The sequence below is a fragment of the Apostichopus japonicus genome, chromosome 2 (genome assembly GCF_037975245.1).
Source record: "Apostichopus japonicus isolate 1M-3 chromosome 2, ASM3797524v1, whole genome shotgun sequence".
In the NCBI taxonomy this organism is placed as follows: Eukaryota; Metazoa; Echinodermata; class Holothuroidea; order Aspidochirotida; family Stichopodidae; genus Apostichopus; species Apostichopus japonicus.
The window spans coordinates 16,364,420-16,392,218 of record NC_092562.1 but is presented as its reverse complement, the minus strand read 5'-3'; the positions used below and the strand labels follow the sequence as shown (position 1 = coordinate 16,392,218).

At 37.1% G+C, this 27,799-nt stretch overlaps 2 protein-coding genes across 6 annotated transcripts in view; one reads left to right on the top strand and one right to left on the bottom strand.

Moving 5' to 3' along the window:
• Window positions 1-3,562: 3,562 nt before the first annotated feature.
• On the top strand, window positions 3,563-19,074 carry LOC139979930 (uncharacterized oxidoreductase YjmC-like). The gene is made up of 9 exons (XM_071991175.1): window positions 3,563-4,010; window positions 6,059-6,247; window positions 7,061-7,122; window positions 7,690-7,842; window positions 9,058-9,196; window positions 11,675-11,793; window positions 12,239-12,334; window positions 14,036-14,146; window positions 16,026-19,074. The coding sequence occupies exons 1-9, from the start codon at window positions 3,842-3,844 to the stop codon at window positions 16,071-16,073; spliced, it is 1,086 nt and encodes a 361-aa protein (XP_071847276.1). The 5' UTR covers window positions 3,563-3,841; the 3' UTR covers window positions 16,074-19,074.
• The window catches only part of LOC139979963 (trimeric intracellular cation channel type 1B.1-like), a 16,494-nt gene continuing 7,451 nt past the window's right edge, over window positions 18,757-27,799 (bottom strand). The window contains exons 6-7 of one of the 5 annotated variants that reach the window (XR_011797415.1): window positions 25,711-26,499; window positions 18,757-25,549 (exon numbers count right to left, since the gene is read on the bottom strand). Coding sequence is in view for 2 of the 5 variants with exons in the window: in XM_071991255.1 (XP_071847356.1) it covers window positions 26,202-26,499 (298 nt within the window). In the remaining 3 variants the exon portion in view is untranslated. Of the gene's footprint in view, window positions 26,500-27,799 lie in introns of all 5 variants that reach the window. The other 4 variants (XR_011797416.1, XR_011797417.1, XM_071991255.1 and 1 more) reach the window with 4 other exon arrangements.

The window sequence follows — 27,799 nt, the reverse complement described above, 5'->3', positions numbered from 1 at the left end:
AACACATTAAAGGGTGTGAAGACTCGCGCAAAAAGAAACGTCTAATGCCGGTAATCTGACCTAGTTTCGAATGAGGTGTAACAGAAGTGTATAGACACCACCATCGATCCCGGAAAATACACACACAGCTTGCTACGGTCGGTAATTAGACCATGGAGATCTGTTTATAGCTCCATGATTAGACACTAGTGTACAGTCAGTACATATTCATTTGCGGTCAATGCGGTTTGGGCGAGTCTTCAATGCCTTTTACTTATCTCTCATTATTTGAATCTTCCCAAATAAATAAAACATTACTAACTACTAATCACTAATCACATAGCACGATGTTTGAGCTCCCTTTAAGATACTCGAGTCATTATGAGCCTAATAGGCCTAGCCCCCGGCCTACACGAGTCAGTCACCAAACCGGGGCGGGGGGGCATTTAATTTGTGTCCCCACCCTTCAGAAAGTGGGAGGTGACGTGTTCCCCACCATTAACGCCCCTGCGTGCGCATAATTCTACCAAAACGCGAATCCTTGCTATAAAAGTTACCAAACTCGAGGTGAATAAAAGTCACACACGCCGAGGCAACATTATGCCAGCAAGGGCTGTTCTCAAGAGGCCATGTAAATCGTTTTTTTTTTTATTACAAACACGATACCAACGTGCACCGTTGATGTTCCATTGTGACATTACGTATGCTCAATGAGACATTCAAAACCAGGTGTGGTTGTAATGCAGAGGGCTGAAGAGTCTTGAATATAAGTATTTTTGGCCTATTATAAACCAGGGGAGGGGGACGTTGGGAGGGTGAAATCAAGGAGCGTTCAGGCCCCTCTCCACCGGCTGCCAGAACACTTACAAAAAATGTCCTGGTGTATATAGTACATAAGTAACCATCATGTGCAGTACAACTTTTGAGCAGTCGAAAATCATTCAGTATTTTTTTCAGAAGTTGCAAACTACGGCATCTTTTGGTATTCAAGCATCCTCACTTTTTAAAGTGAAGGGGGAAGCATACCTATATTATAAAATGTGGTGTTTTGTAAATCAGCTTTTGGACTTGATTTCGACACAAAACTTCTGACATTAATATCATATAGCAACATTATGCCACCCTTCGTCACCTATACTTGTGTACGCTATAGTCTATATGCATAGAATCTCCCCTTCGGTTTTTCAAAACCAGCCCAGTTTTATCTGATGGGAGGGGCAGGAGGGGGTGTCTCAACTATCATACAATCTTCTCTATAGAGTCTAAATCCTCAGCTTCTCTTAAAAGCAGCCTACAATCAAGGTGGTTGCTCCACTGTTGTAGAATCTTTCCCTTGTTGAGGGGGACAAACCACAAACTTACATATTACATTTCCTTTTAAGTTGCAACGTTTTTAATTAAATGTTTTTTAAATAGTCTCAACGAAAGGGCTCTTTTATAGATTACTGAACCATATTACATTTCCTTCTATAAGTTGCAACGTTTTTAATTAAATGTTTTTTAAATAGTCTCAACGAAAGGGCTCTTTTATAGATTATTGAATTGGAAAAGAGTATTTCTTCCCAAACGGGGTTCTTGTTTTATATATATATATATAAGGTGGCACATATAATTTAACATACAAATAGAGGGCAGTGGCGTGAGCAAGAGGGTGGGGACCACCTCCGATCGTAAGTTGGGGGAAAAGGTTCAGTCGGGTGTTTTTTCAGCTGGGAAAGGAATTGGACCACTACCTATTTTTTTCTCAACCTCACACAAATAACTTGTTATAGCAAAATGCATTTTGGGTTACATTTTGGACCTCATTTATAGTATAAGTATGCCTTAGAAATGCATTATTTGTCTAAATTATTTAAAAAAAAACTAAACAATTCTGGTGCCAGGAACCACCCCCCCCCCTAAATTAATAGGAAACGGTTTCAATGTTTCTTAATGACTTATCACCGAAAGCAACCAATCATCGAACAGTTACTCTTTCAAAGTATAGCGCGGAACCGAATCTATATTGCCTGATAATTGTCAAGAATATAGAATAAACTCGTTTACAATCTTGTATAGTTTCAGATTGTGTGTAGTAGGCCTACCCGAAAGACCTTTGAGGCATCGTGATACACATCCTGGCGATGCTCACACAATCACAGTCTCGACGAAAGGGGATTCGGGTTGAGAGTGTATCAGTAGTTTGATTTTCACCGTTTTTCTTACAGTAAATTATTTGTTGTGTTTCATAATTTCTTATGTATGTCACGTGGCAATATAGGCTACTCGGGAATAATGAAGGCAGTATGTATTGTTTGTTACACGACGTAATTCGAAAACAACCAATCATGGCATCGTAATCATTTAAAACGAGCTAAACTTATAGAATGACGAATAATTCTTGCCAAGTAGTGAGAGGAAACTTGACAAATAACTGAATAACTCAACCATGAATGTAATATTTCATTGGTGTAATATATTACAGGGAAAGAAGATGTCGCTGCTTCATGATATCAAAGATACAAAATAATATGATTTGACGGACGGACGGACGAGTGGACGGACGTACGACTGGACGACCTCGGAAAGTACCGACTTTATGGTGTAGGTCAATACAGTAAGTAATTGTGCACGTATACGTAGTACCTTCAGGACTGAATTCCATGGTCACCATGCAGAGCCATGGCTTTGATGTAAAAGGCCCACTCTATTCTCCAACCAGGGAGTTGTTATGGAAAACAACTCCCTGCTCCAACATACAAAATCTGGCTTCTGGAAAAACATGTGACCACGGCGCAGATCTGAACTGATCAAAGTTGCCCCGATCAGTCATCATTTTTGTATCATTGTTACGATTGTTTCAATTCCGAATCTCCAACCAGAGAGCTGCCGGTATTTAAGAAGAGCACCCTCACAACTGACTACAAAAACTTGCCGCATTTGCAGATGGATGGCGGGACCCTTTCACCTATTCATCTGTAAAAGACGAATATCATACGAAATAGTTTGCACTAACTGCGCAGAAGTGATCCCGTGAGCTTTTCAGAGACGCTTTCATATATTCTGATATATAGATATATATATATATAGATATATATATATATAGATATATATATATATATATATATATATATATATATATATATATATATATATACGATTTTCATTTATATATATATATATATATATATATATATATATATATATATATATATACGATTTTCATTTATATATATATATGTATATATATATATATATGTTTTGCACTTGCAAATATACATTTCATCCTCTAATTTCCTTTGGAAAATGATGGACTTGGCCCTTGTCTTACCCCCCCCCCCCCCCCTGCTAACCAAAGCCACCAAACTTTCCGAAGGGGTGAATTTGCCCACATAGGCCTACTTATCCTAGCCTAGTTTAACATTAATTTACAATTGGAGGCGATTGAGTTATCCCAGGGTAGCTCATAACCTCGCTTCCAGGGTACTTGCAGCGAGGTAATGGGGCTCTGCCCAGAAGCGATGTCGTACTGTACGGTATGACCAATCACAAAGCAGACCTTCCACAACATTTGTGATTGTCGATACGAGTCAGTTCAGCGACATTTTCACGTAGATCTCAGGGGGTTAGGTACTGCGAATGATAGCTTTGTTAACAGCTGGGAAAACTATTCAGCTTAGTTTACGTTCTTAGCATGCATAATCGTGAAATACAATCACGCCAACAACATTCCTTATTAGTCTAGACCTAGTACGGTGAGCCTATGCTTATCTGGTAGTTGTTCTTGGTAGGCGTGTTGATATAACTTCTGATTACGCTGGTACTAGTACACGGCGACCTTTTCATTTCTTGTGTTCTTGTTGACAATATAACGAAAAGGAAAATGTCTACAGATTCACTCCACGTTCAAATCCCAAAAGCGGAGGTTTTGAAATTTTGCGAAGCGTGTATGCAATCAGCTGGAGCTAATAAGGATCACGGAAGACAGTTATCCGAGGTTCTCTTTGCTGCTGATTACAGGGGTCACTTTAGTCATGGATTGAACCGGCTTCGTAAGTATGTATAGGCCTAGGCCTCACACTCACACTGGTTAAACTACTATTAAGCCTAACGTTAGCACAGCTTATGTCTATGAGTTCAGTGCCACCATTTGTCACTGATATTTCACCAGCATTGTTGAAATGCAGGCACGTGCTTGCAGCCTAGCAATCTAGTGAAAGAAGTAAGGCTCATTTACGCGACACAATTTTCCTGTGTGAATTGATCGTGTTTTTGCAGAAACTGAATCGTGAGCAACTTGACGTACAAATTTAGTAGAGCATATTACACTACGCCCGTAATCGCAGCGTGTAAGTGAGTTGTCTCGAGTTTGCACGATTTTTCATGCACACTTAGAGAGTTGTTCCATTTGAACAACTTGTCATTTACACAACAAGACAGACCTGTGTATGCGATAAATATGTGCATTTGATGCTATATGGTTGAGGGTATGAGATACTGGTGCCAGAAACAAGGCATCTTGCGGGATATCCGTATCAAAATATCACAATTGAACCAACTCACTACAAAAATACTGAAGAGAGAGGAAATAATGCATAGATCTTCAAGTTTGTATGTCATAATGAGCAATTTTAACTGATATTGCATAATAGCATGAAATCGTGTTATCTTTTTAACCCAATCAGCATCCAAGCTCAACTATCTGCTACAGGTGATAGATAGTTCAGGAAATCTGGCAGAGGGATAACCATGCAGTGTACATTAGCAAACCAATATTAGGCATAGGGCTTCCTTACATTACTTGGAGAACATTTATTCAAGGTTTACTTTTAGAGACAATATATACCCAAGGTTTCACATTGCAAATTCTGGTGACCTCAAATTTTATTTGACCTACAGAAAAAAGGGCTCTTATACTTAAAAAGGTGGATCCACATACCAACTATGAATTAATTTTAGACCACCATGTTCTTTGAAATGATGGCCTTTTCAAAGAGGTCACATATGTCCACAGCCTCATGAACACAAGGAATAAAATTAGAAGAAAAAATGAAAGTTCTTTGAAGCAATATAATTGAGATCATCATTCACAATGACAAAGTGTTCAGTCAGAGAGAGAGAGAAAGAGAGAGAAGTGGAGACAGACAGATTTTTTAAAACGTTCAAAATGAAGGATTGCGACTATCTTCACAAAAACTTGTTGAACCATTTCATATACATCCATATACAAATCAATCCACACAGCGTTTTCACTCTAGCCATGTGTACATTATGAAAAATGATGTGTGTGAAAGTGATGTGTCTGCGACCAGCAGAATAGTAAGTCATCGACAGTGTGACCAGATTAATCAAAGTAGTAATTGCCAGAGCCAAGTTTACTAATCTGCCAGATAAATTTATGGCTTTGGCCATTATATTACACTCACACTTGGGGATTAGAAAAATCTAGACTTTCCACATGAAAAATTCTTTGAAACCTGTCACCAATTTTGCAGATGACATACAATAGTTACTTTGCAGTTACTCTGTTCTCCTATCCTGTGTGAATGACATACGTTGGGTGGTCTCTGATTTTGCACTGTGGTCAGAGGTGGATTCAGGGTTGTGAGGGGGGGGGGGGTGTGGATGTACACCCTCCCTTCCAACCCCCACAAAAGTTAAAGGAGTTATTAGCACAAGCATGTGTGCCAACTAACTTTATGGCCTAAAATTACATCAGAAATGCCCCATTTCACATTTAAAAATTGTTTAAATATTTTGGTGATTCGATTTGCTTCAACAGTGGTTTAGTTCTGTCATTCAGCTGTACCTGCTAGTGTCTGTGGGCAATTCTGTAAAAACTGAGTTTACTTGCACAGAACTTTTAAATTGATGGACCCAGATGCTTAAATTTTTTCTAAAATGAAATTCTGACATTTACGGTTCAAGTCAAAGGTTAACACAATTTGCATCGTTCATCACATTTCCATTATAAGGATTCATTCTGTCTTTTGAAATTGCTGTTGCTATTGTTGTAGCTCATTAGCAGATTAAACGTTATTGAAATCAGTAGTGGTGTCATCATGTGATAATAATAACGTCATATTTGGTCAAATTTCAGCAATGTACGTGCGTGACATCCAGGCAAAGATCACAGAGAAGGATGGAGAGCCCCAAATCTTAAAAGAATCAGCCGGAACTGCTTGGGTGGATGGCAAGAATCTCCTTGGACCAGTGGTCGGTAACTTCTGTATGGATCTGGCTATCAAGAAAGCTAAAGATGCCGGCATTGGATGGGTTGTTGCTAAAGGTAAATGTCATCATTTTAGCATGTGAAGTTTATATATTAAGCAACTACTGTATCATGTTTTAACAAGTGGCCAAAAATTGTGAAATTCTTGGCCTGTGTGTCACTGTGTACAGATTATATACATAACAGACATCAAACACTCAAGGTATGTGACTGTAATTGTGAAATTCTAGGCCTGTGTGTGTACAGATTAAATATAAAACTGACATTAAACCCTCAAGGTATATGACTGTAATTGTGAAATTCTAGGCCTGTGTGTGTACAGATTAAATATATAACTGACATCAAGTCCTCGGTATGTGGCTGTAATTGATGATAACTCAAGATGTACACCAGGGTTGAACTTCTCACTTCATCTTTGTAATTGTATATCATCCTTTGAGTTAGATAGTTTAGTTTAGTTTAGTAGAAAAAAGATGGATGACCTTGGCACAGGTTGAAGGTGAAAGGTCATGTTGAGTCAACATCTTCATATTGTTAGAGTCACCATACTGAATATTAAAGTACTGTATGAAACCTTTTAAATAATATACCTCAAGGAAGGAAATTAGTTTCTTTAAACCTCATTCCAATATATCTTCCTTGATGAGTACAGTGCAGATATTGTAGCTGATACTAATAAAAGTAATTAACAAAACACGTCTATGCTTCTCCTTTGTTTTTCATTAAACTAAATGTCTTTTGGGGGAGGGGAGGGGAGGGGGGGGGTTGTACCATGACTTTTCCTGCAAATGGTGCTGGTCAGTGGTCACACTATGGCATATCTAAATTAAACTATCTAATCTATATATATATTTTTTTTTAATTTGGCAGGTTCCAATCATTATGGAATTGCTGGTTGGTATAGCTTGAGAGCTCTAGACCAAGGTCTTATGGTAAGTACTGTAGTATCTGTGAGATCTATACAGTGTACCATTGAAAATGACATTTTTGTTGCTTATTGTCAGCTTTTACTTATAGGCATGCAAACTCAACCTGGAGGAGATGGTGTGGGGTGAGGCGGGAAAATGCGGTGAGAATAAATACCAGGAAAACTATAAAAAAAAAAAAAGCTTAAAACCAACCAAACTTTCATGCATAGCAAAAAAGGCACTGTGTACATACATTTACACCTTATCCCTAAACCAGCACACAGGTTTGACCTAGTACTAGCTAAAAAAAAAAAAGAAAGAATAGCCACCTACACCTTTATTTGTTTAAATTCTGTTGCAATTTATTTTCATCAATCTACCTTGATCAGCAAAATTGGAGGGGAAAAAATTTAGAGCAAAAATCAATTAAGAACCGTAGGTACATTGTTGCATGCCAAAGCCATTTTCACTTTTTGTGGGTTGGGGGGGGGAGCCTTGATGCATGTATGTCAACACAAAGTCATTACCTACATTATAATTCATATCTCTGTTCTACCCACCTCTTGGCTTTGATGATTTCCTTTCTTTCAGGGTATCAGTATGACTAATACCTCACCTCTGAGTGCACCTACAAGGTCCAAGGAGGCTGTCCTGGGCACAAATCCAATGAGCTTTTCTGCTCCGGGCAAAGATGGTGATTCTTTTGTACTTGACATGGCAACCACAACTGTGGCGCTTGGAAAGGTGAGTTTAATTATTTCATAGATTTTTTTTTGATATAGCGCCTTTCCCAAAGACACAAAGCGCTTTACAATATTACCCGGTCAACGATAACATGTCAAACATAGAGACAATCCCTCCACATGGCAGCAGCTAAACCGTGCCCAGCTGACTGTTTTATCTCACAGGTCCCTATTTCTACACCTGGGTGAAGAGAGGCAATGGAGATAAAGTACCTTGCCCAAGGACACAACGTAATGATCTGGCCAGGACTCGAACCTGCAATCCCTAGATCGCAAGTCCACTGCCTTAACCACTTGACCACAAAGCTCCCACAATAGATGGTCACAGTATATATTCAGGTGTTTATAACATGCAGAGTTGTCGTAGTATTTAAATTGTGAATGAAAGCTACAAAAAGCTAGTAAAAAGCAGCTTTGTGAGTCAATTTTTGTGTCACTTTTACATATTTTCATATATTTTCTCCATGTACCAAAATCACATATCAAAAGGTTGGTTGATTTTCTTTCCATGATATATATGTTGTTAAAGTCCAAAATTGTCAAATTTCTCAGATTGCTTTTTGCATGTGATGCAACGCTAGTATGGAAAGTGTCTGGGTGAATAACTGTTCAGAAGAGAGAAGAAAAAAAATCAAATTCGTCACTCACGTAACTCGTTAAGTTTCGTTTGGTGAAAATATCTGAGAAGTGACCCCCGCAGTCAGAGGATCACATTTTTTACTTCTGGTAGTGACACTTATTGCTAAAGGTAAAAAATGTAATATGTTGCAAACATTCCCATATATAGCTCAAGAAAGATCATAAAGAATACATATTTGAAAGATTTAATCATGGGAGAATCACTATGTTTTGTTTACATGTGTAATGTATTGAAGAGTGTCAAGTTTGGCTTTGAAAACCTATTTTGTAATAGCTAGGAATGAATTTCAAAAATTACTTAAGAATGAGTTGGTGTACTTTACATTAAAAGTCACATTAATATATAGATATCCATTAGCAGCATTTCTCTATAAACGTAATATCATATTCAATTATGAGTCTGGTTTCTAGTTTATGTTATTAATTTGTAAAGTAGACTGGTACCTTTGACTCATTAATAAAACTCAGACAGACAGAGAGAGTATTATTAGGAAACTATGCAAGTACCGATATTTGAGTGAAATGATTATTAAGACTGACATTTAAGGGCAAAAAATGTGATTTACTTTTTTAATAGATTGAGATGCAAAAGCGTAAAAATGAGAAGATGCCTTTAGGATGGGGCCAGGGTGCGGATGGTGTCAGCTCAGAAGATCCGAGAGATGTCACGGACAGGGGGGGATGCCTTCAACCTCTTGGAGGACCAGAGATTACCGGTACATTGAGCTTTTTTTTTAATTTTTGTAGTGCAATAACATATGACATGGCTGATCTACTTCTACATAATAAAGTCTACCCGGATGAAAACATGTTTCGCTTTGCCTTTGCTACATTTTGGTAAATACTTCTTAGAATACACAAAGAGATAGTTTACCTAATTTAAAGTGCAAATAGAGATACACCCATGCAAACTGTCATTATATGGACACCATATAATATGTAATCCTAAATGAGACGCATCGCACAATAAGTTATTGAATAGACTCCTGTGGACACAGTATGAAACTAGATTGCTTCATTACTTCATGTCTGTAAAGTATGAGGGCTGTTTAATATATATTTGTGTTACAAGTATATATCGTATGGCATGTATTGTAAGAATTGTGCTGGTATTACAGTATCAGCAGAGTAAGAAGCTTGCAGAGAGAAGATAAAATGGCAGTTATCTTTGGTTGGTGTTTGCTAACATCCTTTATCAGTCTGGAAATGATGTATGAATGTAATAAAAAAATTGATTAATGTTTAATGAACACTTTATCATGATCTGCTATGTATATATCATTGCATCACACTATCTCATGTTACACTCTACCTTGATTATGAGGGTCTCATAGGGCAAATAGCAATACCAAACTAGGCTTGTTGCCATAGCATTATTAATATCAATACTTCTTTCAATAATGCACATATATATATTTTGACAAAATTGCTTAAAACTAGAAAATAGAGTTGAAATGCTGGATTTATGGTTTATAGTAAATAATGGCATCCAAAAGTTGATCATTCTTGGTATTGTTAAGGGGATGATGATCTTGGCATTGGAATTGACCATATTGTGTATTGAATACCGACCAAACCAACAGTATTCTTCAGTGGCCAATGTTTAGACAGCTTTTTGGTTTCTAAGTCTGTGCTACAGTGACCTCGAGTTTGTTACAAGCATAAGAGAATCTTAACACAACAAGGTTGTAAAATGCCACTGGGTCAACAGGGAATTATGCATTAAGAGGTCACAGGGGGTGGGGTGTAGATATAAGATATAATATAAGATATAAGATATAAGAATCTTTATTGACCATAAAAGGAATTGGAGTTCACTCCATCTCAGTATAACATACATAAAACAGTCAAAAATACATCAAAACATAAGATTTATAATATATACATTTCTTAAGACAATAAAAATTCATGTACTGGCATATAGTAAAAAAACCTTATTTCCTACAAAACTCGTTGGCAAGACTAAGAATGGCCCTTGGCAAGAACGAACGTCTGTATCTTTCTGTCCGGCATCTGATGACAATTGGCCTGCCAGTTCGACTGCTATAATCAACCTGATTTCCTAGAGGATGTTCCGACGACGTAATTGACATAATATTTCTTTTAGTTACCCTGACAAGCAGCTCATCTACTGATCTGAGATCATCAGACCGGCAAACTCGCCTCGCTTTTCTAACAAGTGTATTAATCTTAGCCATGTCTCTAGCGGTCGTATTGCCACCCCATGCAGCCAAGCAGAATGTAATAATGGTCTCGATGGCCGCATTGTAGAACAAAGAAATGAGAGAGGCGTCTAGTCTGAATAAATTGAGCTTCCGTAGAAAGAACATACGTTGATGAGTTTTGGCCAGAACAGTATTCACATGTTCACCCCACTCCAATTTATCAGTAATGAAAACTCCCAGATACTTATAAGAATGGACTTGTTCTACTGGCTCGTTCCTAATTTCAATTCTCTCTAGTTGGTGCCCCCTACGCCGGAAATCAACAACAAGCTCCTTTGTTTTAGACACATTCAGTTGTAATCTGTTTTCGTCACACCAATTCGTAAAGGTGGATATTTCATGCCTATACCCGGTTTCGTCACCACTCTTCTCAATAAGACCTAAAATGCATGTGTCGTCAACAAATTTAACAATATGCGTGTTGGATTGTGTGCTGCGACAGTCAGAGGTATAGAGGGTGAAAAGAACGGGTGATAAAACACAACCTTGTGGGGCACCAGTATTCATCACAATATCGCTAGAAACTCTGCCATTCACAAATACTCTCTGTGTCCTATTTGTCAGGAAGTCCAACACCCACTTTGTCAGATTATAGTTGATTCCATAACCACACGTTTTGTCAACTAAGTTGTGTGGAAGGATGGTGTTGAATGCAGATGAAAAATCTACAAATAGGACTCTAGCAAAATTACCAGGACTATCCAAGTGCCTATACATGGAGTCAACAAAAAACAAGATTGCATCTTCCACAGAGCGCTTTTCCCTGTACGCAAACTGCAGGGGGTCCTCATGATCAAGAATTTGGGGGCGCAATCGTGAAAGTACGAGACGTTCCAAGATTTTCATGGGGATCGGGCAGGAGGGATCTGATATGGATTCATAGTATAAAGTATTATTAAATCTGGAAAAATACTAATATTTTTTCATATTGCTCAGGAAAAGTTTTTTTATATTTTATTGTGATACTAGGTGGTTACAAGGGTTACGGACTCTCTGCCCTGGTTGAAATTTTCTGCGGGATTCTCGGCGGCGCTCATTACGGGCCCAATGTTCGTAAGTGGATGAGCACACAACAAGAGGCAGACCTGGTAACTGAATCCACCTTTCTCTGTTTTAATGAAGGAAAATGCATCTATTACAGCAATATTACACACTATATTAAGAACCGAGTGAATACATCTTATTTCACTGAGCCTACTGGCACATGTTAGTAGCTGAACAGTATAGAAAATCCCTGATTAAGACACATAGATGTGCTGCTGCACTGCAGTAACCCGCGGGACAGACTGTTTGAATTGCGCGGCACTTAGGTGTGTGTGCGGTTTTGACAAACCAGTACACAATTAAGTTTAACTAACACTACCCAACCATGCATCACTTATGGTTAAAAAGGTTTTATGAGGGTAAGTCGTTTCACTTCATGTTGAAGCATTAAAACACAGCATAGAACAAATCTTGTCTCAAGAGATTCTGTACAGTCTTTAAAGGTAGCAAACAAATTCCTAATTTTTTTTAATTTTTTTTTTTTTCCAGGGTCAGATGTTTGCTGCCATCAACCCTGCATGTTTCTGTGACGGTTTTGAAGATAGACTCAGTGACTTTATGGGAATGCTCAGAGGTCTGGACCCGGTAAGTATACTAGAAAGGGCCCACGTTGCCGTGGTTACACAAATCAACTTCTCTGTCTGTCTGTCTGTCTTTCTGTCTGTCTTTCAAGGAAAAGACTAGACATCAAGCATGATACCAGACACTATAGTTTAATATTGTTCTGTGCAGATAACACATCACCCAGACCATGCAGCAGACATCATGCTGATTTGCAGAAATAGACTGGTAGTGGTTTGTCAGGAATGTTAGATTTTATTTCATTCAATTTGCCAGTTTCGAGGACTGAAAGGAATTTTATTGTTCTCATCACTGGAAGGTGAGCAAGTTAGCTACTCCAAAACATAACATGCAAATGGTATATGGTTGGTGGTTTACAATCAACTGTAAATAATGGCATTGTTGTTGTTTTGACAACTTTTGAGCTGAGCTTTCAGTTGCCTGGCAACAAAACAGTCGTCTGAAATCACCAGAAGGTCGTCTTAAAATGGCTTTGGTACATTGAGGCTGTACTGCAATACTCAGAACTGTGTATAACCCAGAATTGCCAACCTTCCGTTAGTTACAGAATTGTATTTCTTCAAAATGATCCATTTGTAAAGTGGTTGTTAACACTCTCTGAGTCGTTTCTGCTCTTTGCTCTGAATCAATGGCAAAGTTTGTTTAATAACAGGAAGCTATTTTCTGATTTTTGTTGACTTTGTAGATGTCAAAAGTACGGTAGAATCCCAGATTTGTGAATCCCCCAAAATTCTATGAAATGCCTATAAACCCCACTCATCTAATCTGTATCATTGCCAGGAAATAGAATTACAGAAATTGTCTTAATTTTGTAAGATACAGTGTTGAGGATTTTGAAAAGTATTAAAACTCCAGCCGTGATATTGTCACCATCAAGCTATAGATTTCAATAACCAGCACCTGTTTGTAATTTCTGTTTATATCTCTACCATCAAATGCCATCTTTTCCTGTATCGCTTATTGACGTTGTTGCTAATAGTGTGGGCCAGTTCATACCAGCATCTTTTCAACAGATTATTAATAATCTAACTATACTTTTCTGTCTGTATGGAACTTGACACAGGAGCTGATGTATGCTTCTTCAAATGTGAAATTCTTCCTTTACGAGACAGTTTGTAAGCTATGCAAGTAACATAGAGAGCCAGGGTGTAGGCCCAGGGGACCATTATATCACTGACCGGCACCCCCACCCCTCCATTCTTTTTAAAGTCCCTTTTCCATAATTTAATATATTATGAAAATAGAATATGCCCGGAATAGAATACCCCATAAGTACCCTGAGGCCTGGGGCTAACCCCCCCCCCCCCCTCCTCTCTTGGTCCCTTCTCATCAGTTCTGGGTATATCTAATAAAGTACATTTTAATAAGGTACATTTAACAGAAGTTTACGTTTTACAATGAGACAACCAACCATCTTCAATAGTTGTTAGTACTTTATACACCAAAATTTGCTAAATAGTCAAATAATAGTCATTGTATTTTTACCCTCTAAGCTCTTTCCCAGCTCAATATCTGAGAATAAATTATTTGGTTAGAACCTCCAGGAAAGTACAGTAAAAACGTTTTAATTGCTATAATATCATTATCGTGTGTACCCTATCAGCTTTACAGCGTGCTTTACTTCGTTTCACTGTGTTTTCCAGAATTCTAAACCTACTTGCATCAGTTTTGTGACATAGATATTTCTTCATTTCTAACTGATAGGCAGAAGCTGACAAACCAGTCTTAGTGGCTGGCGATCCTGAGCGGCAACACATGGCAAAAGTGGATAAAGATGGCGGTATTACCTACCACAAAAATCTGATAACTTCCATGGTAAGACTCACACAAGCCTAAATATATTCTATAGAGTTTAATAATCCAATCCCATTCGGGTCTCTATAGATTATATTTCAGAGGTATGGTGTTTGTATGGGTTGGTTGTAGCGTATGTGTGTGTGCATGTGTATGTAGATCTGTCTGTCTGTATCTTACAGTATACTGCTTGTCAATATGATAACTCATGACTGAACTTTTTGTTCTAAAACTGAAATTGGTGTCAAAGGTCATTTAAGGGCAATAGTGGTCAAGTCTTAAAATCTTGTAAACAGACAGCTCCAAAAGGAAAACTTGGTTGAACTTCAATTTTTTTGGTATGTAGACTTTCCTTGATGACTTCAAGTGCCCTATTGAAATTGGTGGAAAGTTAAATGTCATTTAAGGTCAACATAAGTAGAAAGTTTATGAAAATCTTGTAAGCACAATAAAGTCTGAAGGCCAAACCTGCATGGCACTTCATACTAGCTGTGTGGATCGAAACTAAGTGGGTAGAAGAATGCTACGATTTTGTTTTTCTGGAGGTCAAGGGTCATGGTAGGTCAAAGTCTGAATATCTTGTAAACATGATAAAACTTCAAAGGTAAAGATTGCATAGATGTTTTTATATGGTATGTGGATCCAATCGAGTGACTTTAATTATATATATATTGATTCTTAATGGCATGCCTAATCCAATTTATTTTTTATTCTTATGAGATTTACAGTAATTATGTGTTTTTTTCACCATTTCACCTTGTGATTGCATCTGTGATTTTATAAGATAACATACCTTTGGCTTCACCTTTGACCAAAGGAGCTTTAATTCAAATGGCACTGTTTTTATCTGAATCAATCAAACTTTTAGAGGTTACCACTACTTAAAAAAGGCCCAAAAAAAGGCACAACTTCTTATGAAATCCATTTCCTGTCTCTTAGTGGGTTTTGTATAGTCATTATTTCCTCCCAAAGCATGTCCTTAGAATGCTTTATCAAACATTAGTTCTGCCACACCTATCCTACTGTACAACTATTTGGTCTGGTACATACAATGTTAACATTGACCGCCTAAATATTCTCCAAAAGAGGGCTATACGTCACATTGCTAATGCCCCACCACTTGAACATACTAGTGGAATATTCAAGTCCCTAAATTTATTAAAACTTGGTGATATTATAACAGTCAAGGTTGCTACCTTTGCTTACAAAGCATGGAATGGATTACTGCCAGTCACTTTTAATGACTTTATATGTTGTAACAGAGTCTTACATAACCATCACACAAGACAAGCCAACAATGCTCATTGCAATTTTTACCATAGCAACATAGGAAAATTCGGTCTTCGTAATAGAGCAATACAAATTTGGAATGATCTATCAAAAAAATTTGAAACCTATAACTTCAAAACCCACATTCACCAGACATTTGAAAAAGGAATTTATTAACTGGCACTAGTATTATAAATCTATTCACGTATCCATCTCAGCATCATTAGGACATTATTACTGTATATTTAATCTTTATGTATATACAGTACTGTATTATTTTTATTTGCACATTTTGTTTTTTTTCTTCTTCCAGGGAGTCTCCTACTTTGTTAAGTCTTTTTAAGACTTTATAGGAGACTTCCTTTCCCATTGTACACAATTGGTGATAAAACAAATAATGGATTAGAGAGTTAAATCTTTTAGATGAATATATATATATTGATGCATGCTTCACTGTGTAGTAATCTGCCACGCATCCTTAACAGAATAAGGTCTATTGAGAATCACCACCCCCTTGTAGGACTTGAAAGCTCAGTTGGAAGACACTAAGAAACAACTACCCATTCTAGTAAAAAGAAAAATTCTTTGCTATTTCAAATTTCTTTTACATTTTATTTTCCTATCCTTTTAGAATGAGTTGGCAGCAGAACTGAAAGTGACTCCAATGAAACTGTTGTAACATGGAATGTGTGTCCAGTTGTCTGCTCATACGCATTGATGTGAAAGCGATACTGATGATAGTGAGGTATCTACTCATGAAACCATGTAAAGTGGTACTGATATTGAGGCAGTCAACTCATGCAGTGAGCAACATATTGATACTTGAATATGATTCATAATTTGATAACTCTTTGTTCCAAAATTTCTATCCTTTTTAAATTCATTTTTTATATTAATTCAAACTCATTGCCTCTCGTTGCCTATCGCTAGTTTGGTCTACAAACATGGATAGTTTTGACAATTAAACTGTTGTGTGATTTTTCTGTTTTATTCAATATAATATTTCTCTTTCTATGAAAGTTTATTTTAAATTTTGTCATTCTTTATACTTTATAGAGGATCTCTCTCAGTCTCTACTTTCAAGCTGTGTAACAGAAAACAGGATTTCATGTTTAATGAAGTATGATAGCACAAAAGGAAAGGGATTGGGGAGGGAGGTGTGGATCAGGTGGGTGGAAGAGAGGGTGGTGTTGGCAGAGGGGAGGGGGGTGGTGGATGGAACCCAAGATTACTATTTAATCATGCTTTGAGAGCATATCATTTGATGATGTGATATCACAAAAATCAGATGAGCTGGTAATCCTACTCCGATATCAATTTAGCCAAGATTCCTTTAGAACATTGGTTTTCAACCTTTTTTCGATCACGAGCCCAATTCGTCTTCCGAGCCGTCCTCGCGAGCCCATACCCTACCCTGCAAAGTTATCAACTTCATAAAATCAATTTCACAGCGTTTATTAGTGTATTCTTGACACAAGTGACCCGGGGACTCAATCAGAGCTATGTATGTTCCTCCGTGATCAGATGACAGGTACTGCCCAATTAGAGCCTATCTCAAAGATTTCTTGCAACCCTCAATGGTACACTGGTTTCATAAGAAATGTGTGACCGTAATCACTATCAGAATAATGCAGAAAAATGGAGATGAGCAATGCAATAAAAAAGCAGCAAAACCGTTTGACGTGTGCATATGAGGCCCAGTAGTATTAAAGGAGATATATTTCGAATCGGTGAGGTAATTTCTATTTATTGAAAACAAATTAACAAATAAAGAGAACGTAATAATACTTTGTGTATTGACAATAGAACGGGAGAACTGATAGAATACTTGCTGCGTGCACTGGGAAGAGCTGGGTTCGATTGAGCAAGGCTTCCACACATCATAACCTTGGTAAATACGTAATACGTAGTGTGCAGTGGTTGGTGGGAGTCACCGAATTCTCTTATACTAGTCTTATAGGGTTAGGGTTGAGTAAATTTTACCCGTTGTACAAGGTTTCATCGAAGAGGCTTCCTAAGAAACATCATCATGTGCCTTCGCCACCAGCCCCCCAAAATGCCACAATTTTTAATCATTACTGGGGCAATGCTCGCGAGCCCACAAAATCGGCTTCGCGGGCCCAAATGGGCCCGCGAGCCCAAGGTTGAAAACCACTGCTTTAGAAGAAGTCATTTTCATCATCATGAATATTCATTGAATGATGTCATAAAGAGGTTACTATTACTCGCTCAAAATAACAATTAAGAGGCTAATGGATAAAAATGAGTATATTCCTTCAGAAATTCCAAAGTTGATATTAATAGTAATAGAAATGTTGTAAAAAATATAAAATATTTTTTGCATAAAGAATACATCTTTCTGTGCAAATTTAATTACAGTTTGAGGAATGTGAAGTACTTTTTGTTTATCATCTTCAGTCAATTTTCTTAATTTCTTCTGAGTGATTGCAAAGAAAAGATTTTAAAAGTTGCTGCTATCTGGTGCCTTCTGGTTTCCGTTTTTCAAGTGAAAGAACATCCATTTATAATTGAAGGACATAAATACTGATTCAAATTTTTCCTTGCAAGCCTTCAGTTCCTTTGGAGTTTCAAAATATAAACTTACATAACATTTCATCTTGTATGATAAAACAATTTATCAGAAATCTTTAATAATCATAAATCATAAATATGTAAATTACATAATGATCAATATCAGCAATAAAAAAATATATATATGAGTCATGGCATAGTTATAGGGAATATTGTATTAATCAGTAATAAAATCTGTAGCAATATTTATCAGTGTCATCTTAAGAGACACAAGGGTTCTATGTTTTATGCCAAGTCCCATCCACCATCATCAACAGTAATGAATTATTCATATAAACAGGGTAATTTGTTTTTTATTCAAAGTGTCTAAATTTATCTATAATGATATATTAAGTGTCAGACTTATATCATATTATCAGGTTTTCTGGATTTTTGCTGTTGCTTGGAAGCATTATCTCCAAAAGGTAAAAAATTAAATATTTGGTGCCCTGTGTTTTTTGTAGGAAGTCGCCTACTTTTGAACTTTTAACACACACTGTATCAGTGGTTATGTGGCTTAGTAGTACTTAACACAAAAGTTACATAAACCTGTCACAACAATGTGTGGACAAGTCATCTACAGCTGAGCCTACATTGCTAGTGGAGACTTTCTATGCATTGCAACATCACCACTGCTTCTACAGCAAGCACCATTATATCCCATGGAGCATGAAAACTACAAGCTTAATTAAACAGTACTTTATTTTTATTATCATGATTATTAACAATGCTAGCTAGACCTTCATTAAGAACAGTGTTTGCTTTGATTTTGGTAAGTTTCAAGAATAATCTTCTTTTTTTTTTAGTTAGCAAGATTTTTAATAACAGCAATACTGAATATTTACTTTGAAAGTAAAATCACCCAAGATAGAACCTGTGTACAAAAAGCCAAACAGCTTGATCCACTGTCAAACCCAGCCGTTCGTGACAAGCCTGTAGCCATTTAAGAAGAACTTGTACTTTATTTTTAGGTTCTTAGGATATTCCAGAAGGGGGGAAGCAGAGGCGCTGAAACAGAGATAACAGGAACAGTCTACTCAAAGTGGATATATTTTTGATGACTTTTATACCCAATATGATGCACAAATATAAAAAAGTTATACTCTTTATTTTGGTTTTTTTTTTTATTGTATTTCATTTGATTGTTATTTTTTCGTTTAATGCATAATTTGTGTAATGTAGTATTGCAGCATTTAATTTACAGACTTCAATCACACAGCAGTTTACTACACTGTTTGTCAAAGTAGTTACTGCATGATACAATCAATCCTCCAAATTCTTTTCACATTTCATTGAGAAGCGGTCAAAATGTTGATGACATTTTACAAGATAACAATTATTCTGAGGCATAAACAAATAATGGCCACTTTTTTTCTACCAACTTTGGGGAACATGCTGAGGTATGATTAAGCATGCAATGTTACAAAGCTCAACACTGTTTCAGTAAACTGAAAAGCAGTGGAGAGTCAGATTTAACCCCGGGCCCCATGTTTGCTCTCATTTCCCCCCCCCCAAGTTTTTTTTGAAAATGAGAATATACTATTCTATATCTCATTAATTTCTTAGGGCCCAAACATATTTCCCTGGATTCCTATATTACCCCAGATCCCTCATACCCCCAACCCCCTCCACTTTATCAGTAATTAACATAGCCTGTACCAATTTCACACAATAAGAAAAAAGAATGTTGAAGTATCAAAGTAGGTCAGTTGGCTCACAAAAAACAAAAGGACTTTCAATTCGAAGCAATGATCTCATTTTGACAGAAATGTGCAAACGAGATAGGTATTAATATTGAACATCTCATTGTATACAATTGCAAGAAAAATATTATTTACTGTTAAATTAAAGGCTCTGGGATTGGCCCAATAAATTTCAAGTCTTTTTTGTGGTACATCAGTAGAAATAGATGGTAGGAATCAAATTGCATTTTGAGCTTACACAATCCAATGACAAAGAGCAACTCCAACATAATTTGTTCAAATTTTATTGTAATTATTGCACAAAACTTCCAAGTACAAAAGAATATAATGGACAGAATATTCTTAAATGTTAGAAACACCACAAATCCCTAAAATAACAGTAACTTTCAATGCTTTAAAATCTAAATAGTGTAGCATAGCCAGAGAATATGGAGAGGGCCCTCTAATCCAGATGACTACACTATAGTCAGAAAAGAGGGGGCCCTCTATTCCAGATGACTACACTATAGCTAGAGAAGGAGGGGGCCTTCCAATCCAGATGACTACACTATAGTCAGAAAAGATGGAGGGGGCCCTCTAATCCTGATGACTACACTATGGTCAGAGGGGCCCTTATCCAGATGACTACACTATAGCCAGAGAAGATGGAGGGGACCTTCTAATCCAGATGACTACACTATAGTCAGAAAAGATGGAGGGGGCCTTCTAATCCAGGTGACAACACTATAGTCAGAAGACAGAGGGGCCCTCTACTCCAGGTGACTACACTATAGCCAGAGAAGACGGAGGGGGCCCTCTAATCCAGGTGGCTAACCTATAGACAGAGGGGGCCCTCTACTCCAGGTGACTACATTATAGCCAGAGAAGATGGAGGGGGCCCTCTAATCCAGATGACTACACTATAGTCAGAAAAGATGGAGGGGGCCCTCTAATCCAGATGACTACACTATAGCCAGAGAAAATGGAGGGGGCCCTCTAATCCAGATGACTACACTATAGTCAGAAAAGATGGAGGGGGCCCTCTAATCCAGATGACTACACTATAGTCAGAAAAGATGGAGGGGGCCCTCTAATCCAGATGACTACACTATAGCCAGAGAAGACAGAGGGGGCCCTCTAATCCAGGTGACTACACTATAGCCAGAGAAGACGGAGGGGGCCCTCTAATCCAGATGACTACACTATAGTCAGAAAAGATGGAGGGGGCCCTCTAATCCAGGTGACTACACTATAGCCAGAGAAGATGACTACACTATAGCCAGAGAGGGCCCTGGTCCAGGTGACTACACTATAGCCATGAGTAGAGGGAGGGGGGCCTCTAATCCAGGTGACTGAATCAAACAAACCAGGTCAGAAGAGATAGTTTAGAAATGGATCTAGTTAACAAGATGAAAGAGTCAACATCCTCCATTCAAGCCGCAGGCTGCCATTTTTTAATCTTAACATATTTCTCAACACTTTCAAGATAACAGTAACTTGAAGTGTGTTCTCTACCAAGTCTCTGAAATGTATCTCTTTCTCCAGTCGTACAACGTTAGCGTTAGGTTAATAGCCTCCACAGTTAATGCAATAAAACAATTCAGCCAAATAATTGCAAGGTTTTTGAACATTTCGAGGGGTATTTACACAACAAACACGTTTGATGCCAAAAGAAAGTCAAACTGCGTTACCAACCAGCTAGTATAAAAGTCCTTGATATAGTCAATGGCATTCTCCAATACAAAATAAATATAGTCAATGGCATTCTCCAATACAACAAACATACATGAAGTATCACTGATGTGCTCATGCTGCCCATCCACGATGAAATAACTGCATTCAAATTAACACAGTTACGTGAATTTGGACCGATTTATGAATTTCTTGGAAAATACAATATAAAATTCGATGTATATAGGCCTGTATAACAATGTATGTGGTACCACCAGCCCTGTATGAATTCATGACGCCAGCCACCTAATCTTAAAGAAATAGTGACCAGAAGAAGTTCTTCCCCCTAGAGATAATACATCGACTCCAGTCACTGACTCAAGTCAGGGTAATTAACCTGCAATGATATTGCCTCGACTCGACTGTGAAATGAAGCGATTTATTACAACTCTTGAGTACAACTCCTATGCAAGTACTGCTTATCCACTACTGTATGGCTGCACCTGACTGAATTAACAACCATGTGAAGCTGTGGTGTCCACAACTTATATTCATAGAAATAAGTTATGCTTCTGTTCCTAATGTATGATACCGCAATGCATGCATGTGGTGTCATATACTGCTACATGTTCATACAGCTCAATTTAACACTACATGAAGAAGGGTCTTTGACTGAATATTTATAGACATTATCTGAAGCCAGACAGTTATGATTTTGTCCTCCACCCCCCCCCCCCCCCATCTGACTGAGTAACCTGGCTATGCCACTATCTCCAAAAATTCAAATGTAGTAAACCTTTGTAAATTAACATCAAAACACTGAAGTATGAAAACACCGTAACAAATTACAAAATTAAGTAATAGGTGCAATGGCAGGAACACAAGAAAATTGAGATAAGTAAGAAACACATAAAGCGTGAACATTAATGAAGATATCACTTGCCAAAATATGTTAATACCTTAGACCACATTAAATAGTCAGTAATCATATGCAAATGTGTAAAGGTGGCAGCAGACTACACGACTGATTGCAACCGACTCAACTAGACCTGCCAATTAACTATTTTTCGATAGTCAGTAAGACCCGACAGATGGAGAGACGCGACTGTCTTCCTGTTAATGAACTGTGATCGTCTATGTCACATGGAAAATTCCTTCCCCTGTCATTGGCTACAACTGTCAACACTGGGCAGCTTTATTCGTAAAGCACCGCCTACTGCCAGTCGGGAAAATGCTGCGTGTTCAGTTTCACGACCGAAGCCCGACAGGACTTAAAACTGGTAAAAAGTTAGCCATATATTGTCTTAAGCACACGCACACTGCCCCATCATCCACAAGTTTCTACATAATGACGGTCGAAGTGAGTTGGTTAGTGGTAAGTCGGGTAGTGAGCAGTAGTGAGCAGTCCTAGAGAGGACGTAATACTAATATTTCAATTCAAGGCATTTAAAACATGAAATCGGCATCAGATGCAGCACTGATGTCATGACAACAGTATATAACTGGCAGAGAAGTTTCTTGGATATAAGTTAAACCAAGACTTAATTTAAAAGTAGAATAAATACATCTTCAAGGGCTCAAAAGTCTTCACAAACAAACTGAAGATCATACAGCGAAAAGCCGATTCTCTCGGAAGCAAAACCATGAAATTATTCTTTGATTAATGATTAACTGCAACGATGCTTGTTATGTAATAAAACAGTAGGTTCCCTGAAAATGGTGACAGTAACTATGTATAAACTGATAGAATTTGATAGAAAACTTGTGCAAAGCCAAACTGATACGAAGCAGCATTTACTCAACTTGTTAAGCTAACGAATGTTTAGTATTTAACTTGTTCAAATTAATTTCTTGGAAAGCGATTTCGAAAATAACGTTCATGTGTCAACAAAATATACATGGAGAAGGAACAAGATTTTAAAGGAATCTAGTTTAAAAAAAAAATTAAAAATACTCTTTTTTATTCTACAATCCACAAATTTTGTTATCACTATAACTCTGTTTCTGATAATTTCATACAATAACTACAAAGCCACAAACTTCTTTAGCTGTTTTCAAAATTTGAATATATATATATATATATGAAGGCTAAGTTTGATATGTGACAGCAAGTAAAACTGTGGATCAAATAAAACAAAAATCTTCCAGCAAAGAACAATTGTAAGAAATTGCCAAATTGGTGTATCATATTTGAAAGCCATTCTTTAAAACAACCTAAACTCATCGCTACCTACAGTACAGCAGCTGGACGATAGAGGTGTTTTCAGCTGAAAGTGAATGAAAAATTCATAACCGTTGCCATGGATTACAGTATAAATTGGCACACGGTCAAACAAGATACAAACTGGTATAAAATATCCACACACATCTTACACTCTGATAAGACCATGGAATGCACCAGGCTACACAGTTTTGTGAAGTGTTTGTATTGCTTTGCAATTTTTGTCAAGTTCAATATCAATCATTAACATGAAAAAACATCTGGAACATTCTTGTTAAGTAATTAAAGAATTCAAGAGATAATATATCAGCAAATATTTAACTAGTATTTAAATCAATTTTTCTCTTGTTCTATGTAAATTTGTTATTTATATTTGTGAGGGAGAAATATATAATTCAGATAGCAACATCAAATTTATCTTCCACAAGACAAAATTTCTTTCCAAAGTTTATTTATGTTTTATTTATTTGTTTATTATAACAGTGAGTTGTTCAAGATATCTAGAAAATTACTCCAACAACCTTGAAAAATGTGTTTTTTTTCCTTGCTTGATTGCTCTCTCCCTCCCAAATGGGTAACAGGTGTTCTGAAGATATATTTTACTGATCTTTGTGTGATTTTGTTATCTGAAAAGTATGTTATAAGCACCACTTTAAAGCAGATATTAATTAGTGTTTGCTGAGTTAAAAGAAAACAACCCAAAAACAAAATGAGTGATATTGCAGAAGAAAATCAAGAAATAACCTAAACAATAACGAGCTCGCCGTACAAGGTGGGAAAATCTGGGAAAGCCAAACTTCCATTTTCAAAAAACGAACTTTCACTTGACCTATAGGTATATGTACTAGAAAGCCAGCCATTAGCCTGAAACACAACAGGTTGATTTATATACAATGCATGTATTAAATATGGCAAGGTGCATTACAAATAAATATTCACTGATTGCACCATTTTACCTCAGAACTTATTTGGAAGAAAACTATCTACAGCAATTGACAACAGTATCCACACATCAGTATTTTCTTCTCACAAAAACTATCAGACTGCACGTTACAATGCTATTGTGTGGTATTTTTGAACAGAGATTGAGAGAGATAGATATGTGTGACTACTTAAGTTCTGTTGGTCAAAGTTTCATGAAATCTACAGTGAATAAAAACTTTCGAAGCATTGCAGAGACATTACATTTATGATTAAGAAACAAATTGTTAATTGGCAAACATCTGACAATTACTGTTTTTGATGCGAAATATTACTTATCCATAAGAAATCTGAGACTGAATGTTTTGCAGTCACCTTGACGTAATGTGAAAAATCCAATTATTTTTAAGGTACTTTGTCAAAGCGTTTGAAAATCTGAAAATTACTTCTTGACCTAACACATCGATATCTATAGATGCAAAACACTTAGCAGTCTGAAACTGAACAATCTGCGCACATTAAAAAATTATGATAGGTGGACAAAATCATGTTTTTTAAGATTTTTATGGTTTTGTCAAGATGGTAGCTAGTGTGATGGTCTTTGCAATACAGTATACATCTTAAAATTAAAAGATTATACAAGTTGCCACAGCTGGCAAAATCCTCACAAAAAATGGCAAGCTATAATGACATTTTACATTTCATCTGATTTTTTTTTTGTCACATGAATTCAATATCAAATCTATCTTCCTCAAGATGAAATTTACTACCAAAGGCAATTTTTATGTTTATTATACTGTCCAGTGAGTTGTTTAAAGATATTCATTGTTTTCCCCCTATCAATTCCCCTCCCTTGATCCCAAACTTTCTTTGCACTTCCAAACTAGGGCCTGACCTGTACAATTCTTGCTAATATTATTTGCGGTAGAAAAATAAGGACTATTTCCCTTTCATAGTGAGAATGAACCATCTAAAAGTTGCAAGTTGTGTGGTGAGTTGTAAACACATAAGGCAGTGTAATATACACACACACCCTTTCTATTGTTTTATGCTAACTGTTACATGTTTCTCAACAACAACTACGACCACCTCGGTGCCCTCAACGTACTCAAACCCTTTCTATTGTATTATGCTAACTGTAACATGTTTCTCAACAACAACGACCACCTCGGTGCCCTCAACACTACACACACCCTTTCTACTGTATTTTTGCTAACTGTTATATGTTTCTCAACAACAACAACGACCACCTCGGTGCCCTCAACGCTACACACACCCTTTCTATTGTTTTGATGCTAACTGTAACATGTTTCTCAACAACAACGACCACCTCGGTGCCCTCAACGCTACACACACCCTTTCTATTGTATTATGCTAACTGTTACATGTTTCTCAACAACAAACAACGACCACCTCGGTGCCCTCAACGCTACACACACCCTTTCTATTGTTTTATGCTAACTGTTACATGTTTCTCAACAACAACAACAACGACCACCTCGGTGCCCTCAACGCTACACACACCCTTTCTATTGTTTTATGCTAACTGTTACATGTTTCTCACTAGTTTTTCTCCTCCTTCTAACTTACCATAAAATAAACTCTATTCTTCTACTTACACTTCAAAGAGTACACTCTGATAAAAATCTCTAAACATTCCTCCTAAAAATAACCCACACCAACTTTCGTCAAACATTCGATATAACTCACAGCAAGATGGTGATGAATCTTCTGGAAACATTCATTCGGCTTTCTTCTTGGAATCTTTGTCGTTGTTCTTCTTCTTCTGATCTTTTGTGGCTTCCTTCTTTCCCGATTGGCTCACCCCATCCGTTCTCTTTCTCTTCTTGAAGAGCATGGGTCGTAGGGCACGTTCGACGTGGACATAGGGATCTCCGATCTTGAGAAGAATCACTGAGACTTTGTAAGGTACGATGAACATGGTGAGTCCAAACATGATTTGTTCCGGAGGGAACGGGATGTAACCCATGCGCTCAACGGTCAGGAGAAAGGCGCAGGTTACGGATATCTTAAAGGTCCTGTTAACAAAGAGAAAATCAAGCGAGGCTTTGAAAATTGAAGCTACTTATTTGAGTAAATCTTTACAATCTTTCTGATGCTATTTAATATTAATAAATCCCAATGTAACATACCAAGGTCATTAGCTTGACATGTCAACTTAAATCTCAAAATAATGCAGTGACAGTAATAAAAAAAGATATTGTGAGACTTTCCGTTTTGCTTTTTGTCATGTGTATGTTACTACTTCTCTGAAAAGTGTCTAGCCTAGGGCAATGAAAATGTTGATGAGTAAATTCAATTAATTTTATTTATTAATTAGTTTACTCTGTCATTGATCTTTTGTAAAAATATCACCTATCTATTACAATATAATAGCTTATTCTGAAGACTGGGATTAATGTAACTAAAAGTACCAGCTTCAGCTTTTATAATCGCCTTACATCCACCCCTGACCACCCACCAGCCCCTTTGCAAAAGAAACCGCTCACACTTTCAAAAGTGACAGGGCTCAAAGTTAATTATGGTGATATACTTAGAATTCCATGTGTATTCAGGTACAAGAAAAACAGCACTGACAGCAAGTAAACTCGACATTACAGAGTCAGTTTTCTTTTATTTGAAGAATAAACTGCTTTAGGCTGTCCTTTATTGGTGAATAAATAGTCGAGGCCCCCTTCATTGTGGGGGAATAACTCGCAGCCGAATCCATTATTGTCTAAAATTCAGGGTCGAGCGGTTTAAGAGACAAAACAGGCAGCCTAAAGCAATTTATTCCTATTCTACACACCAAAGTTTTATGATAAACATCCATTTTTGACAAGTTTTTGGGCAAAACTTACGTGTAAAAAAGGATTTGTAGCAAGTGCAATAACAGGCAGTCGGACAACCAATGAAAGAGCAGGATTCGTGATGGTTTCTCTTACCTCCATTCTGTTTTGATTTGTATTTTGGCTCGGCAAAAAACAAAGTGGCAACTTTTGCCTTATAATTTTGTACGCAAATGCTCAAATGTTTACCATGTACTTTGTGTGTAACTGTCAATGGTCAAGAAGTACCGTACGTCAGGGATTCTTTGCTCATCATTCATTACAAAGGGGTCCTAGGGGCTTGGCTAGAGCTAACGTTAGATGCTTGGATTAGGATGCAGTTAAATAGTTCACACCGTTTGAGCCAACGGTTAGCCTAGAGGCTACTTTCTATTTCAAAGATTTAACGATCGGATCACTTGGGAGTTTGTTAGTTCATTTTTTACGTCAGTCATTTGTGATACAGTTATGTCTTAGGCCTTGAATATGATCTTAAAAGGACTAGCAAAAT

Excerpts from the sequence above, each read along its gene's own strand:
- LOC139979930 (XM_071991175.1), top strand. The coding sequence starts at position 3,842 with ATGTCTACAGATTCACTCCACGTTCAAATCCCAAAAGCGGAGGTTTTG. Across the intron at positions 7,843-9,057 it reads CAACTGTGGCGCTTGGAAAG|ATTGAGATGCAAAAGCGTAA; the intron begins GTGAGTTTAATT and ends CTTTTTTAATAG. Across the intron at positions 12,335-14,035 it reads TGCTCAGAGGTCTGGACCCG|GCAGAAGCTGACAAACCAGT; the intron begins GTAAGTATACTA and ends TCTAACTGATAG.